At 46.9% G+C, this 14,899-nt stretch overlaps 1 protein-coding gene across 1 annotated transcript in view; it reads right to left on the reverse strand.

The window, feature by feature from the left end:
- The window catches only part of LOC134432889 (zinc finger protein 160-like), an 88,268-nt gene that overhangs the window by 48,279 nt on the left and 25,090 nt on the right, over window positions 1-14,899 (reverse strand). The window contains exon 2 of the mRNA XM_063181762.1: window positions 4,911-5,675. Coding sequence (XP_063037832.1) covers window positions 4,911-5,675 — 765 coding nt within the window. The remainder of the gene's footprint in view (window positions 1-4,910; window positions 5,676-14,899) is intronic.

The raw sequence follows: 14,899 nt of genomic DNA on the forward strand, positions 1-14,899 counted from the left end.
GCGTAAAAAGGATTTAACCAATCATGTATCAGCTTGAGGTGTGAACAATAGAGAACAGTATAAATATGGCTTGCTTTTTGTAATAAATTGGTTTCCCTTATCATATTAATCATGGTGTGATGTCCCATTAATGATCCTCTGCACCTGGGGACCAGAAATGCATGCAAGCCTCCACCCCAAGAGACATTATGAATTCAAAAAACATGGCCATTAACTGCTTTATACCAACACAGAGTAATGGCAACCAAAATGCAGTCAGAACAGGGTTTTTTCCACTCTCTCTCAAGCCCCACACGTTGGGCACCAAATTTTGTCCTGGTTTAGGGCAAATTTGGGAGAAAACCTCCAAAGGGGCTCCTCCAGAAAGCAAACGCACATTGCCCCTCCCCACAACTGGGTCAGGAAGGATTCCCTGGAGAGAAGTGGAAAGAACCTGTTTATTTAACAGGCAAAGCACCCCCAGCACACAAAATGAACAATACCAGGTGACAACACTCTTTCACCACTCTGAAAAAGATGACAAATTCAGAAAGTCTCTCTTGGGAGTGGTCGCTCTGTTATCAGTCCCTCCGGTGCTGGGGCAGCTGCTGCAGCCACAAGGTGCAAACTCTCAGTGTTTCCAAGGTCCCAGTCCGGAGCAGGTTTGAGTGGTTCCAAAAAAGAGAAAGGAAAAACAGTCCAGGGAAAAATTCGGAGTGCTTAGCTAAACTAAGTAATGAGCAGAAACAAAAGCAAGAGCAAAGCAAAAAGCCAAGCAAAAAGCAAAAGCAGCACCATGCACTGCCCTGTCTCTGTGTCCCGCCAGCCGTGGGGGAGCGGCTGATAACAAAACCAAAACAAAACTTCGCTCTTCAGAGCCAGTCTTGAAGGCACAGAACATAATATCCAGCATAAACAGAACACATGGATGGGGATACAAGCATCATAACATCACCATAGGACAGTCCTGCACCCAAAATTCTGTCCTGCACCCACTGCTGCATCCTGAGTCCTGTCCTGCACCCCGAGCCCCGTCCTGTACCCAAATTCTGTACTGTCCCATACCCCAAACTCAAAGCTGCCCCCAAACCCCAACCCCACCCCTCATTTATCACCACATTCCTGTTCCACACCTTCTCTTCAACTCCTCCCCCTCTCCCACCCCTGTCCCACCCCCAAATTTATCCCATGTCCCTGATCCCCTCCCTGTTCCCTCCCCAACTCAGCCCTTCCCCGCAGGCCAAGTGGGCGGCAGCAGCAGTGGCAGCTGGTGGGGGCCGGTGGAGTTGGAGGTGCTGCAGCCCCTGAGCCTCCTCACCCTGGACACGCTCCAGAAGTGCATCTTCAGCTATGAGACCCACGGCCAGGAGTGATTGACACCTGTCCCCACTGATCATCTGTAAGAGACACTATGAGGTTTCCCTCAGCTGCCTCACGACCACTGTGATGGAGACTGAAGCCCCCTCCCAAGGGCTGAGACTGAGACCCCTATAACTCTAACACAGGGGCCTGGCCGAACTGAAGCCAGATGTTTGCCAAGTGTTGCCTGCAGGTGTGTTCCCTGGACCAAGAAAACAATTGGTCTCACTCACTGCTGAGAACATGGACTGTCTGTAAACTCACCTGTTCCCTCTCGGTGGTTTCAATAGACTTACCTGTTCCTCCCCTTGGTGGAGGACTATAACAGAACCAAGACTTTGAGATTCTCCCTGACGTGACAAGACGGATCTATTGGCTGGACCACGAGGGTTTCATCTCTCCACTGGCAGCTATTCCTCCCCTCTTTCTCTCTCTCTCTCTCTCTCCCCTTTATTCTCCTTTCTAATCCTTCCATCACATCTGCTGTGGGCACTCAACAAGAGGTGCATTTGTTTTGATTAATACCAAAATCCCCTTCCGTGTTGCTTTTGCACTCAGATCAGTTAACAAACCATCATGACCCTCGCTTGTACGAGCGGATCATGACACCATCCTGGTGGCCCTACCATTGTCCCTGCTGGCCATCCTGGTGGCTGTGCTGGCTCTGCCATGGTCCCCACTGGCCATCCTGTCCAATCACTGTCCCTGCTGGCCATTCTGGTGGCCCCAATGGTCCTGCTATCATCCATGCTGGTGGCCACAGTGTCCCCACATCGTCCCTGGTACAGGCAGCCCAGCGAGTACATCCTGCTGCTCACCAAGGTGGGGCTGGGGTGGTGGCCATGGGGCATGAAAGTGGTCAAGAGAGTGGTGGTGGCCATGGAAGGATTGACCATAGAGGCCAGTAGGATGCTGGTGGCCATGGGAGGCTTGGACATAGACTGGTGGCTACAGGGGAACAGTGGTGGCCATGGGCAGCATTGACCATAGAGCTGGTGGCCAGTGGGATGGTGGTGCCATAGGGTGGTGGCCATGGATGGGATTTGGCCCCAGGTGGCCCACAGACTGGTGGCCCCAGTGGCCCGTGGCTCATCTTGCCTCTGCAGGACGAGAATGGCCGCACCCTGTCGGACGAGGACATCGCGGCTGAGGCTGACACCTTCATGTTTGAGGGTGAGCACGAGCTCCCAGGTGCCACTGGGGAGGAGCCACTCCAGTGTCCCCTCACTCACCCAGTGTCCCCACAGGCCATGACACCACGGCCAGTGGCCTGGCATGGCTCTTCTACAACCTGGCCGGCCATCCTGAGCACCAGGAGCGATGCCGCCAGCAGGTACAGGAGCTCCTGGCTGGCCGGGACACTGCAGACATTGAATGGTGAGATGTCCCCAGGGCCACCCCGGTCATGGGCTTGGGGACATGATGCCACCCCCGCTTGTCCCCAGGGACGACCTGTCCCAGCTGCCCTTCACCACCATGTGCATCAAGGAGAGCCTGCGGCTGCACCCTCCTGTCACTGCTGTGTCCTGGCGCTGCACCGAGGACATCCCCCTGTGTGATGGCTGTGTCATCCCCAAGGGTATGGCATGGCCAGGGTGTCCCCAGTGTCACCACCCATCCTCATCTGCTGTCCCTAAAGTGGCCATTCCCATCCCAGCAGGGGTCATCTGCCTGATGAGCATCTATGGGACCCACCACAACCCAGACCTCTGGCCCAAGCGTGAGGTAGGGCCACCCTATGAGGTGTCCCTGTCACCATGGTGGTGACAGCTGTGTCCCCTCGGTGCGACTGTGTTGGTGTCACCCCAGGTGTTCAGTCCTCTGAGGTTCAGTCTGGAAAACAGCAAGGAACGGTCCCCGTCGTCCTTCATCCCCTTCTCTGCTGGCCCCAGGTATGTGCTGGAGTGGGGACAGGAGTGTCCCCAAATGTCACCCCTGTCCCTGGCTGGGTTCACAGTGGGGTGACAATGGGGAGGAGCAGGGAATAAATGGCAGCATGAAAGGGACAGTATCATGGTGGTGGTGGGGATGTGTTGTCCTTGGCCATGGGACACCCCATGGCATGGACATGTCAACCCATGGACTTGTCTCTAGGCCACTTGTGTCACCATCCATGGCCATGTCCCCCATTTCCTCATCCATGGCCATAGAGCCCCATGTCACCATCTCTATCTGTGACACCCCCCATGCCCAATATCGCCATCCACAGCCATGTCCTTGTCCCCATCCCCACCATATCCCCACCCAGGTCCTTGTCCACATCCCCACCACATCCCCACCCAGGTCCTTGTCCACATCCCCACCACATCCCCACCCAGGTCCTTGTCCACATCCCCACCATATCCCCACCCACGTCCTTGTCCCCATCCCTACCATGTTCCCACCCAAGTCCCACAATGTCACCATCCATGTCTTAGTTGAATGTCTTTATATTTACCCCAATGTTGGGTGAAGGATAATGGAAAAGGAAAGAAAATAAAGGCCAAAATAAAAGCATTTATGTGTCCATGCTGGCTGAGTATCCGTGTGCCTGGGCGGGTAGAAAGGACCTTTTCTAGAAAGATTTCCACTCCATTGTCTCCAAAATCCTGGGTTTTGCCCCAGTCAATCACCATTTGGCTGTGGAAGATGCTGGTGGGCCAGAGAGAATTAGAATCATGGAATGATTCAGGTTGGAAAAGACCTCCAACACCATTTGGAATTCTGGATGCCACTCGAAGCAATGACTGGATACAAAAGGTGAGACTGTTTTGGGGTCGAAAGTAAAAAACTGTGCTGTCCACTATGAAATTCTGATGTCTGTTTGCATCCCAATGGATTTTTCTCTGGCCGTGTCCAAGTGCCCAAGGAGAGCCAGGAAGATGTGGGGACCACCAGCCAGGCGTCTTCCCAACATGGATCACCAGGATCATGGATGACCAAGTCTCCGCCCAGCGAGGGTCACTGTGGACCATCCAGTGGGGGTCCCCAATGGGGGATGGAGTTGAAGCAGCACTCAAAGCTCTTCCTGTCACTGTAGGACACAAAACAACACGAGTGCACACACTGCTGCTCTCAAGGGGAAGAAAAGGGAAGTTTATTTCCTGACTCCAACATTTACAGTTTTCTAAAAGCGACCATGGATTGGAGGGTGAAAGTGCCACCTCTCCAATGACACTGGACAAACTAACAGTCCATCATATTTTTCTTCTTCTATAAAAGAATGCCAAACAAGAAGTTATTTACAGAAAGTGTTAGAGAAAGTTTGCTACAAGAATGTAAACATTAGAAGGCTCAGAAAATCTTTAAAAATCAAGGCAACACTCTTCCTGCACACAGGGCACTTGTTGGGCATCCCTTACTGCTGCCTCCCTTGGTGTTGGGTCATGGCAGAGTTCTGGGAGAAGTTCTTCCCACACTTGGGACACTGTCAGGGCCTCTCCCCAGTGTGGATCCACTGGTGGGTGATGAGAGTGGAGTTTTTCTAAAAGGCCTTCCTGCAGTCAGGGCAGCAGAAGGGCCTCTATTCTGTGTGAATCTGCTGATGCTTGAGGAGACGGTATCGGCTCTGACACTCAGAACACTCATCGGATCTCTCCCCAGTGTGGATTCTCTGGTGGGCAATCAGCCTAGAGTTCTGCCTGAAGCATTTCCCACATTCCCCACACCTGTAAGGCCTCTCCCTGGTGTGGATCGTCTGGTGCAGAATCAGCCTAGTGCTCTGACTGAAGCTTTTCCCACATTCCCCACACCTGTAAGGCCTCTCCCCAGTGTGGATCCTCTGGTGGACACTCAGGCCGGAGGGGTCGATGAAGCTTTTCCCACATTCCCTGCACTTGTAGGGCCTCTCCCCAGTGTGGATCCTCTGGTGGGCATTCAGATGGCAGCTCTGCCTAAAGCTTTTCCCACATTCCCTGCACTTGTAGGGCCTCTCCCCAGTGTGGATCCTCTGGTGCAGAATCAGGCTGGAGTTCTCAATGAAGCTCTTCCCACACTCTGAGCACGTGTAGGGGCACTCCCCAGTGTGCATTGTCTGGTGGATGATCAGGCGGGAGCTGTCACGGAAGCCCTTCCCACACTCCCCACACACAAAGGGTCGTATCCCAGTGTGGATCATCTGGTGGAGTTTCAAGCTGGAGCTCCTCCTGAAGCCCTTCCCACATTCTCCACATTTATAGGGCCGTTCATTGGTGTGGATCCTCTGGTGGGCGATCAGGTTGGAGTTGATCCTGAAGCTCTTCCCACATTCCCCACACTTGTGGGGCCGTTCATTGGTGTGGATCCTCTGGTGGACAGTCAGGTGGGAGCTGATCCTGAAGCTCTTCCCACATTCCCTACACTCATAGGGCCGTTCCCCGGTGTGGGTCCTCTGGTGGATGAGCAGGTGGTCGCTCCTGCCGAAACTCTTCCCACATTCCAAGCACTGGTGGGGCTTCTTGCCCTCATCAAGCTGCTCATGGACCACCACTTCAGCGCTCTGGCCAGATCTCTGGCTGCCTTCCAGGCACAGGCTGAGTCTCTCCTCCTCGGAGCACCCTGGGCTGGGTTTGCAGCCCCTCCTCTTGAGGGATCTCCGGGGCTTTTCCTCCCCAGTGGATTCCTGTGCCCTGGAGCCGCTCAAAATGGCCTCTTCCACCAGGTTCTGCTGTGAGGATTTGTCCTCCCTGGTCTCCATCCTCAGCTCCTTCCCTGGGGGAGGAAGGACAAGGAGAGGCTGGGATTTGCCTCCGTGCCACAGGGAAGGGGAAGGAGATCCCCCAGAGCATCCCTGGCTGGACAGCATCAGCAGTGGGGCTGTGCTGCACCTGGGGCCGTGCTGGGCTGGGAGACGGAGCAGGACAGAGGGGAAAAGGGGCACTGACTTCCTTCTCACCTGCCTCAGTGCCCTGGGGCATCTTCCTCTTCCTCACAGCCTTCTCCATCCAGATGAGGTTTGGGAGTGGGAAATCCTGATTTGGGGGAAAAACAAGATGTGAGTGCATTGCCTTCGGAGGTCCCACTGGCCAAGTCCATCTCTAGAAGTCACCGGACGTCTGGTGGCCAGAAATACCTCCAAAAATCAAGGAGTCCAAAAACCTCTCCCAGGAGTTCCCTGTTTCCAGTGTCCTCACTTTGGGCTTATGGGGGTCCCTCTTCTCAGAGCTGCTGCGGGGGCTGTGGGGCCTGGGCATTCCCCCTCTCCCGGGTCCTGCTTACACAGGCTGAGGGTCTTTTGGGGGTCCCAGGGGTGAAATTATGATGTTCATATCCCCATTTGTCTGAAATAAGCTTTGCACCTTTAACACTGGTTCTGAGAGCAGAGAGGGAGGAAGAAGAAGCACGGAGTTTGTTTTCAGAACCTCTCTCACTCCTCCACATTCCTGCTCCTCTCTTGTCTGCAGATGGACAGACAGCGGGACAGAGCCCTCCTTTGCTGTTAGTCAGTTTGAGCTAGCAGAGGAAGAGAAGCTCCCTGAACTATGGTTTTTGGTTTATCCTTTTCTTTGGACCCGTCTAAACCTGCTCTGGATTGAACACCCAGAAGAGCACCAGGTGCTCACACCTGTGCCCCACCGGGGCTGGGCCACGGCATTTCCAGCCCCAGAGAGACTGATAAGAGACTGATAAGAGACTGAGCAAGCCATGCTACAGCTCACGGAGGGACTTTGTGAGTTTGTCATCTCTTTTGGAGCAGCAAGAGATTTTATTGTTTAATACTGTTCATTTTGGGGGCTGGTGAGTGCTTTGCCTGTTCAATAAACAGTTTTTTCCACTTCTCTCAAAGAAAATACTTTTCCAGAACCAGCTGGAGGAGGGGCCACTTGACTTTGCTCTTCTACAGGAAACACCTTTAGAGCTTTTCCTCCCAAAATTGCCCTAAGCCAGGACATTGGCTTTGAAGGTCCCACTGGCCAAGTCCATCTCTAGAAGTCACTGAGTGTCTGGTGGCCAGAAATACCTACAAAAATCAGGAATTCCAAAAACCTCTCCCAGGAGTGCCCCGTTTCCAGTGTCCTTATTTTGGGCTTATGGGGGTCCCTCTTCTCACAGCTGATGGGGGGCCTGTGGGTCCTGGGCATTCCCCCTCTCCCGGGTCCTGCTCAGGCATGCTGAGGGGGTTTTGGGGGTCCCAGGGCTCACCCTCCCCTGATTCTGTGGAAATTGTTTTTGTGACACGTGCCAATTGGGAATGGAATCAGCAAATGCTTCTATCTGCTGTGTCCAAAACAAGACACAAAGAAAGGTTTTGAAATTTTCTGACCAAATAGACAAATAAAGCATCAAAATCAAAGAAGTATAGTAGAGCAAAAGAGATGAGGCAGCAAGACGACTGATGCTTAGAATAAAATAGAGGAAGTTGGGGTAAAGCTAAGAGATATTGTAACAAAGCAATTAAAAGCTTATGTATAATAAAAAGCTTGATGCACTTGACAAATCATGTAGCAGACACCAGTGCAAGGCCTCCCTCCAGACAATCACAAGAAGGATAGCAATCAATGACCACCTAGAAATATTGTGAAATTACTGCTCCCAGCTTATTGATATTTGCTAATTTGGACTAACCAAGCATATTGGAAAATGCTTTGTAGGCTTAAAAACAGTATATATAATTTACTGAACTGTGTGTGCTATGAGTGGAGCAGTGACTCCCCAGCCACCCAGCGCTGCGTGCTTGCTTTAAAATAAAAGGTATAGAAGTAAAATTCACATTCGCTATTGAAATTTTACATCAGGTGTTCCAGGGTCCCCTTTCTCCAGCATCCCCCCACTCTAGGCACTCAGCGCTTCCCCTGCTCCCCTTTGCACTCCTGAGAGATCCAAAAGTACCCCCTTCATCAAATAAATTAAAAATACCTCTCTCAGCGACACCAAAATATATTTGGGACTCAACTCCTGTGAAAAACGCCAATCACTTGTTTTTAAAATTTTAAAAGTTTAATAGTAATAAAATGGTTCTAAAAACAGTAATACAATTAGAGTAATAATAATTTGGACAATTTGAATTAGGACAATACGAGACAACAAATACAAAGAATTATGGATGTCCGGGTACCTTTTTCTGGGCAGCACGAGCCTGAAAAAGGGCACCGGTTAACAAAGATTAACCCTTAAAAACAATAACCCGTTGCATATTCATACACCTCATACATGATGCATAAATTCCATTCAAACACAGGATTCTGTCTGGCCATCATCAACTTCTTCCTTCTAATCCTAACAGCCCCTTTGAGGCGGGAAGAAGTTCGTTTCTTCTGGTAAGAGAGCAAAAAATTCTTTTTTCTGAAAGATTCAGGTGTCCTGTGGCTGCTATCTGATGCGAGTGCCTCATTCCTTCCTTTAAAAAAACCTCACTGACATAGTTCTTCTTTTAACTACAAAAGTTACCTTTTAATTACAAGACTACATTTATTATTAAACTGTTAATACAGCACTACTAATCAATACACCAAAATACATATGGTAAATGTGAAAATGCCTGTATTTTATGATTGGCTTTTCGCAAATATTAAATGAATATTTTATGTGTTGTGTTAGAAAGTAATGCTGTATTAAATCTCTTAAGTACCATGTTAAATATAGTTTTAGGTTATAAAAATTGTTAAAATAGAAACGATGCCACGTAGGATACTTTTTTAAAGAAAGGACTTCCAGCGAGATAGCAGCCACAGGACACCTGAATCTTTCAGAGAAAAATAATTTATTGCTCTCTTACCAGAAGAAACAAACTTCTTCCTGCCTCGAAGGTGCTGTTAGGATTCAGAGGAAGAAGCTGACACTGACCAGACAGAATCCTGTGTTTGAATGGAATTTATGCATCATGTATGAAGTGCATGAATATGCAATGGGCTATTGTTTTTAAGGGTTAATCTTTGTTAGCGGGGGTCCTTTTTCGGGCTCATGCTGCCCAGAAAAAGGTACCCAGAGGTCCGTAACTCTTTGTATTTGTTGTCTTGTATTGTCCTAATTCAAATTGTCCAAATTATTATTACTCTAATTGTATTACTATTTTTAGAACCATTTTATTACTACTAAACTTTTACAATTTTTCACACACCATAAGCACACGTACCTTTGCTTAAAACAATGCTTGCTTATTTCGAATACAATACCTGCTTGTAAGCCTTAAAACACAACACACAGAGCTCCATTCTTAAGCTTTAACCTTCCTAATATCTTGCTTGTCGGCGGAAGGGAACCAGGACATCAATTTGATCATCACAGGCTCGATTTTATTGATCAGTACGGTGGGTTAAATACAGTTAATAATGAGCTTCATACATATTGCAAAAGTTGAGCTCAGGATTGGTCAGTTACATATCAGCACCTACGCCTACTTCTACATTCCTATGGTTCTACTTTTGATACTTTCTACATATTCTTAGGATGTATTCAGGACTAATCTCAACTCCCTATCCTCATGTTGCAGCAAGGTCGCTGCTGACTCTTCCTTTCAGCTTGCTGACTGCTGACATTTCTCCTTCAGTTTAACCAGCGGCATTATATCAGTGTGGCCTTTCTCAGCTAACCAATTATTAATAATACTCTCCACATTTCCCCCGTTTTCTTCTTGTGCAAGGAGATTAGTTTGCCATGTTTTTGCTATTGTACGGCTGACCATGTTTTGAATACAGTTAAAGATACAAGGCAAAATAAGCAAAAACAGTAAGATTACACCCAGCAGTCCTATAGCATAGATCACAAGGTTCCTCAGCCACGGTCCGAGTCCCAAGCCTTTAAGCCATTCGTCAATTCCTAAACCGTCTTCTTCCTTAAGTTTGTGAAGTCCCTGTTGTAATTCTTTTATCTTAGTGTGAATGGACACCGAATGATCAGACAGATTCATGCAACACATTCCCTCGAACTCTTCACATCCATGCCCTTGTGCTAAGAGCAAAAAATCTACAGCAGCTCTATTTTGCAAAACAGCATGGTTAACACTTTGCACATCTGCAGTTAACATGTCTAGAATTTGTGATGTCTTGTTCAGCTCATCCCTTGCCCAGCATCCTAATTGTTTTGCTAAATTCATGGCTTTATTGGCAGATCCTCCTGGTAAGATAGTTGAAACCACCACCTGTTTGAATGTGCCCCAAAACCATGGATCTCCTATCTTGCTGCAGTCTAAGTCATGTATGCTACGTTTTTTCCTGTTTGAATTTTGACTCAGCTGCATTAGCAAGGACACATTAGGATGAAACAGTGACAATTTTCCCAAAAAACAGGGTCCACCCTGTGGTTTAGCTGGTATACCATTCCATGCCCTGTCTCCACAAATCAAAAATATTCCTGTGGGTAATTTCATTGGTGCTGTGATATTTGTGCCGTTACATTGACTGTAATGCTGTGGAGAGAATTCACTCACATTCAGGGATGAATCTAGGGTGGCCCATGTTTCTTTAGGTTGGTTTAAATTCTGAGCACCCAAAAGTTTGAAGCTAAACCATCCACCAGCTGTAGTGTTAGATATGCTGGCATTTGTACTTCCAAAAAGATCCAGTTCTTCAGGAGGAGAATGCAAAGAGGTGTTAAGTGATTGGATTAGTAAGCATTGACGATAGCCATCACTCTGACCTGCAGTATATCCTTGTTGCACCGGCAATGTGATGTCTGACATGTTAGACATACATAAGGTTTGATTGTTTATCAAACTACAAAATTCTCCAGGAGACCACACCGGAAGTCCCACCAGGCATGTTCGAAATGGGTTAGTGACTCCTCCAAGGCTAAGACAAAGTGATGATTGGTTAGTTTGATTAGCAAGTGTTACCCATAAATTTTCCCTTGGTTGACTAAAGTGTGTTACTCCTACTGCTTCACTTGCTACAGCATTGAGCAGTATTACAAAAACAAACCTCATTTTTCTTTCTGCTTGCTTTGCTTCTCCTTTTCTTCCTTCTGCTTACATTGTTTTTCCTTTCTTCGCTGTCTTTTCCCTGGTTTGCTAGATTGTCTATTGTAAGGCTGAGTCAATTCTTGAATATACTGATCTAATTCTAAATCAGCATCCTTGCTCACAGGTATAGCATGAGGTAAGTTTGAAGGCAAATCAGCTTTGCGGCGAGCTGCTATGATGCGTGAGGCTTTAGTAATTTCAAATATTCTAAGGTTTTCCTGTATCTTCCACCTAAGATATGCTATAACCACTTGTTCTGCACTCTCAAAGAGCTGTAATCCTGTCCGTCCTGGCAGGCCAGTACTTTGTTCAAGAGCTCTAACCCAGATATGATTTCGAATCCACTTTCCAAAACAAGATGTACACCATAAATATCCCAATGACCTCTGTGGATACCAATAAACCTGATTACAATCTGCACAATGCAAAGCTACCCATGCATAGCATTTATCTTTATCCTTTTTGCAAACATAACAAGGAAGCGAATGTAAGTAAGGACCAGTATAAAATTCTGGTTCTTCAACCCAAAGCAACCAATTCAATGGTGGTGATCGCAAAGCCTCTTCAGCCTTTTTGCTATATGAGGCTAACAGCTCAAGGTCTTTCTTTAACACAAGGTGTATCTTATTTCGTAATCGTAGTTCTTGTTCGTTATCCTCCTCAACAACTATATCTTCCTGAGGGTCCCACAACTGTAAAAGTGTTCTAATCATAGAAAATTAATTAGCAATCACTGATACCCCTATTCAAATGAGACCGTTCTCTTTTTTGCCTTCTTTTTCTTATCTGTCTTCAATCTTGCTGCTCCTAATTTCACTGGTCCTGCCACTTTCAAACTTAATTTTTGCAACTTATCAATGCAGCAATCTAATGCTCTATCAGGATCCCCTTGGAAGGGTCCTACAACTGAATGCTGTGTTAAAGGCACTAATTTCCTACACCTTATAGAAACTATACGTGATTTACTTTGAACCTTAATTCTATTCACAATACATTGTATTTCCCATCGATAATAAGCAAGAACCTTCTGTTCAGGAGACTCATAAAGATTTAAAGCTATATATGCGTTTTGCCCTGTTTGTCTCCTTAATTCATCTTGCCAGCTTTTTCCCCACGTATGCTCGTGTTCACAAGTATGACACCACAAATCCCGTAATAATGATTGTTCTATCCAAAAAGTTCTTTTACAACCCCCACAACGTAGAGCTATCCAGGCAGCACAATGTGGATTGTGACAGTCAAGGCAATGTAGTTTCGCTGGATCTGTTAAGTGAAAAGTTGATATTGAGTCAATGAAACCAATCAACTCCTGGGCCGTCCGGTAGTGACGTGTCAGTGCTCTGTCCACCGCTTCCGAGTACCCCTTCAATTGTAACAGTAGTGGTTGTAGGACTAGAAGCAGTTTCTTCCCCAGTCGCTCCTTGTCCTCCTCCGTAAGGTGACTCACCAGAGGCTGCATCAAAAACAGGTTTAGTCCACTTAGCAGGCACCCACAAAGGCCCTGTAGGTGAGGAAACACAAAGATACCCCCGACCCCAATATAATACTTTTGCAGGTTTTTCCCATAATCCTGTACTTGGGTTCTTATACTTAACCCAGACCTCTGTTTCCTTAGTATTTTCCTGACCTGACCTCGGATGATGTTTCATTGCAGGGGGGGTATCATCTTCCCCAAAAATGCATAAATGGTTAATCACATACAAAACCTTAGCCAAACATGCTTGTGGATCTGCCAAATCTTGATGTTTTTCAATATACTGCTTAAGGGTACCGTTTGCTCTTTCCCGTAAAGCTTTCCTTAACTGTATCAGTACCTCATACAATCGTTTATTATTCACTTCCTTAATTGCTGCTTCCTCTATTCGTTTGACTACTCCTGCAACATACATAGAGTCTGTGACCACATTTAAAGGCTCCTGTGAGTTGGACACCGTCCATACTACTGCTAACAATTCCAAAGTTTGTAAGCTATCTGCAGGGTCTGCTGTGAGGAGTTGATGCTTCCATTGTCCCTTTTCTTGCCAGGTAACAGCAGCACGCCTTGATTTCTTTCCTGCATCTGTAAAAGCTGTAATAGCTCCTTCTATGGGGTTTTCTTCTCTCAAAGGTCGAGTAATCCAGTTCCATTCTGTCATCCATTGCAAAACTCTAGGCACTAATTTACTAGTCTCTACTTTAGCAGGTGACATCAATAATGCTTCTTGTAAATTCTTTGAATTTATCAAGTACCAGTCCAAGGTTTCTTTTTCCATAGGCAATCTAATATTAGCAGGTTCTCTACCATCCACTTCAAGAATTCTGAGACGCCCCTTTTTGATTAATGCAGCCAATTGTTCAATTTTTGAAGATATTGTTTTCTTGTGCTGTAGCGGTGGTGACAACCATTCCAACACCCGTATCTCCCCCATTTTCTTTTGCAACTGAGAGAGAGCACCAAGCAAGTGGCAAGGGCTATTCCAGATAGTAAGGTCAATGGGGTGGTCGAGTTGTCGACGAGACACATACCCTTGCTGTACACAGTTACTAATTTGCTGCAAGGCAAGATGATGCTCCTTTGTCAGGTGTACAGGAGTAGTAGGGTCCACGCCTCTTAACAAAGGCCGTAGGGCTTCTAATAAGTGATTTGGTATTCCCACAATAGGCTTCAGCCACTGTAAGTCTCCCAGCAACTTCTGTGCATCATGTAGAGTTTTAATGTCCAATTGTAATTCCAATTTTTGTGGTATCACTATTTGATCCGTCAAAGTCCATCCCAAATATTTCCAGGGCTTTGTAGTCTGAATTTTCTCTGCAGCAATAACAAGTGAATATGCAGCAAGAGTATTTTTAATGGTGTTAATCTGTAAAGAGGAGAATGGCTGTTGCTGTGCAAACAAAATATCGTCCATGTAATGATATATTATAGTTGCTGGCCATTTGCAACGTAGTGGCTGTAATGCAGCATCAACATAAAGCTGACATAAAGTGGGGGAGTTGCGCATGCCCTGCGGAAGAGATGTCCATTCAAATCTTTTATCTGGTTCCCCACGATCTACTGCTGGTAAAGTAAATGCAAATCTCTTCATGTCATCAGGATGCAGGCCAATAGTGAAAAAACAATCCTTTAGGAAAAAACAATCCTTTAGGTCAATAATTAAAAGTGGCCAGTGTTCTGGAATCATAGCTGGATTTGGAAGACCAGGCTGTAAGGCCCCCATTGGTTCCATTTGGTCATTTACAGCCCTCAAATCATGTATCAAATGACATTTCCCTGATTTCTTTTTGATTACAAAAATAGGTGTATTCCAAGGGCTTGTGGACAGTCGTAGGTGCCCTTTCGTATATTGTTCCTGTACCAATTCATGGGCATGCATAAGACTCTCCCCTTTTAATGGCCATTGCTTAACCACCACCGGTGTATCCGTTTTCCAGGTGAGTGGAATGGGGAAAGTCCAAGCAATGGCAATTACCACAAAGGGTGCTGATTAGTTAACACCACTCCCAATGGTGTTAAAATGTCCCTTCCAATTAAGCAGGAAACTGTAGGAGGCAGTTGAACAATTGAAAACACAGCAGATATTTGTTGATTCTCAATGCACACAGACAAAGACGGCGACCTGCTTGCCAATGTAAATCCTCCCACTCCTGTGAGCATGTTTGATGAGGGAAATAGAGGCCAATGTTGTGGCCATGCTTCTGGAGAAATGATGCTAGTATCTGCTCCTGTAT

The sequence above is a fragment of the Melospiza melodia genome (genome assembly GCF_035770615.1).
Source record: "Melospiza melodia melodia isolate bMelMel2 chromosome 7 unlocalized genomic scaffold, bMelMel2.pri SUPER_7_unloc_1, whole genome shotgun sequence".
In the NCBI taxonomy this organism is placed as follows: domain Eukaryota; kingdom Metazoa; phylum Chordata; class Aves; order Passeriformes; family Passerellidae; genus Melospiza; species Melospiza melodia.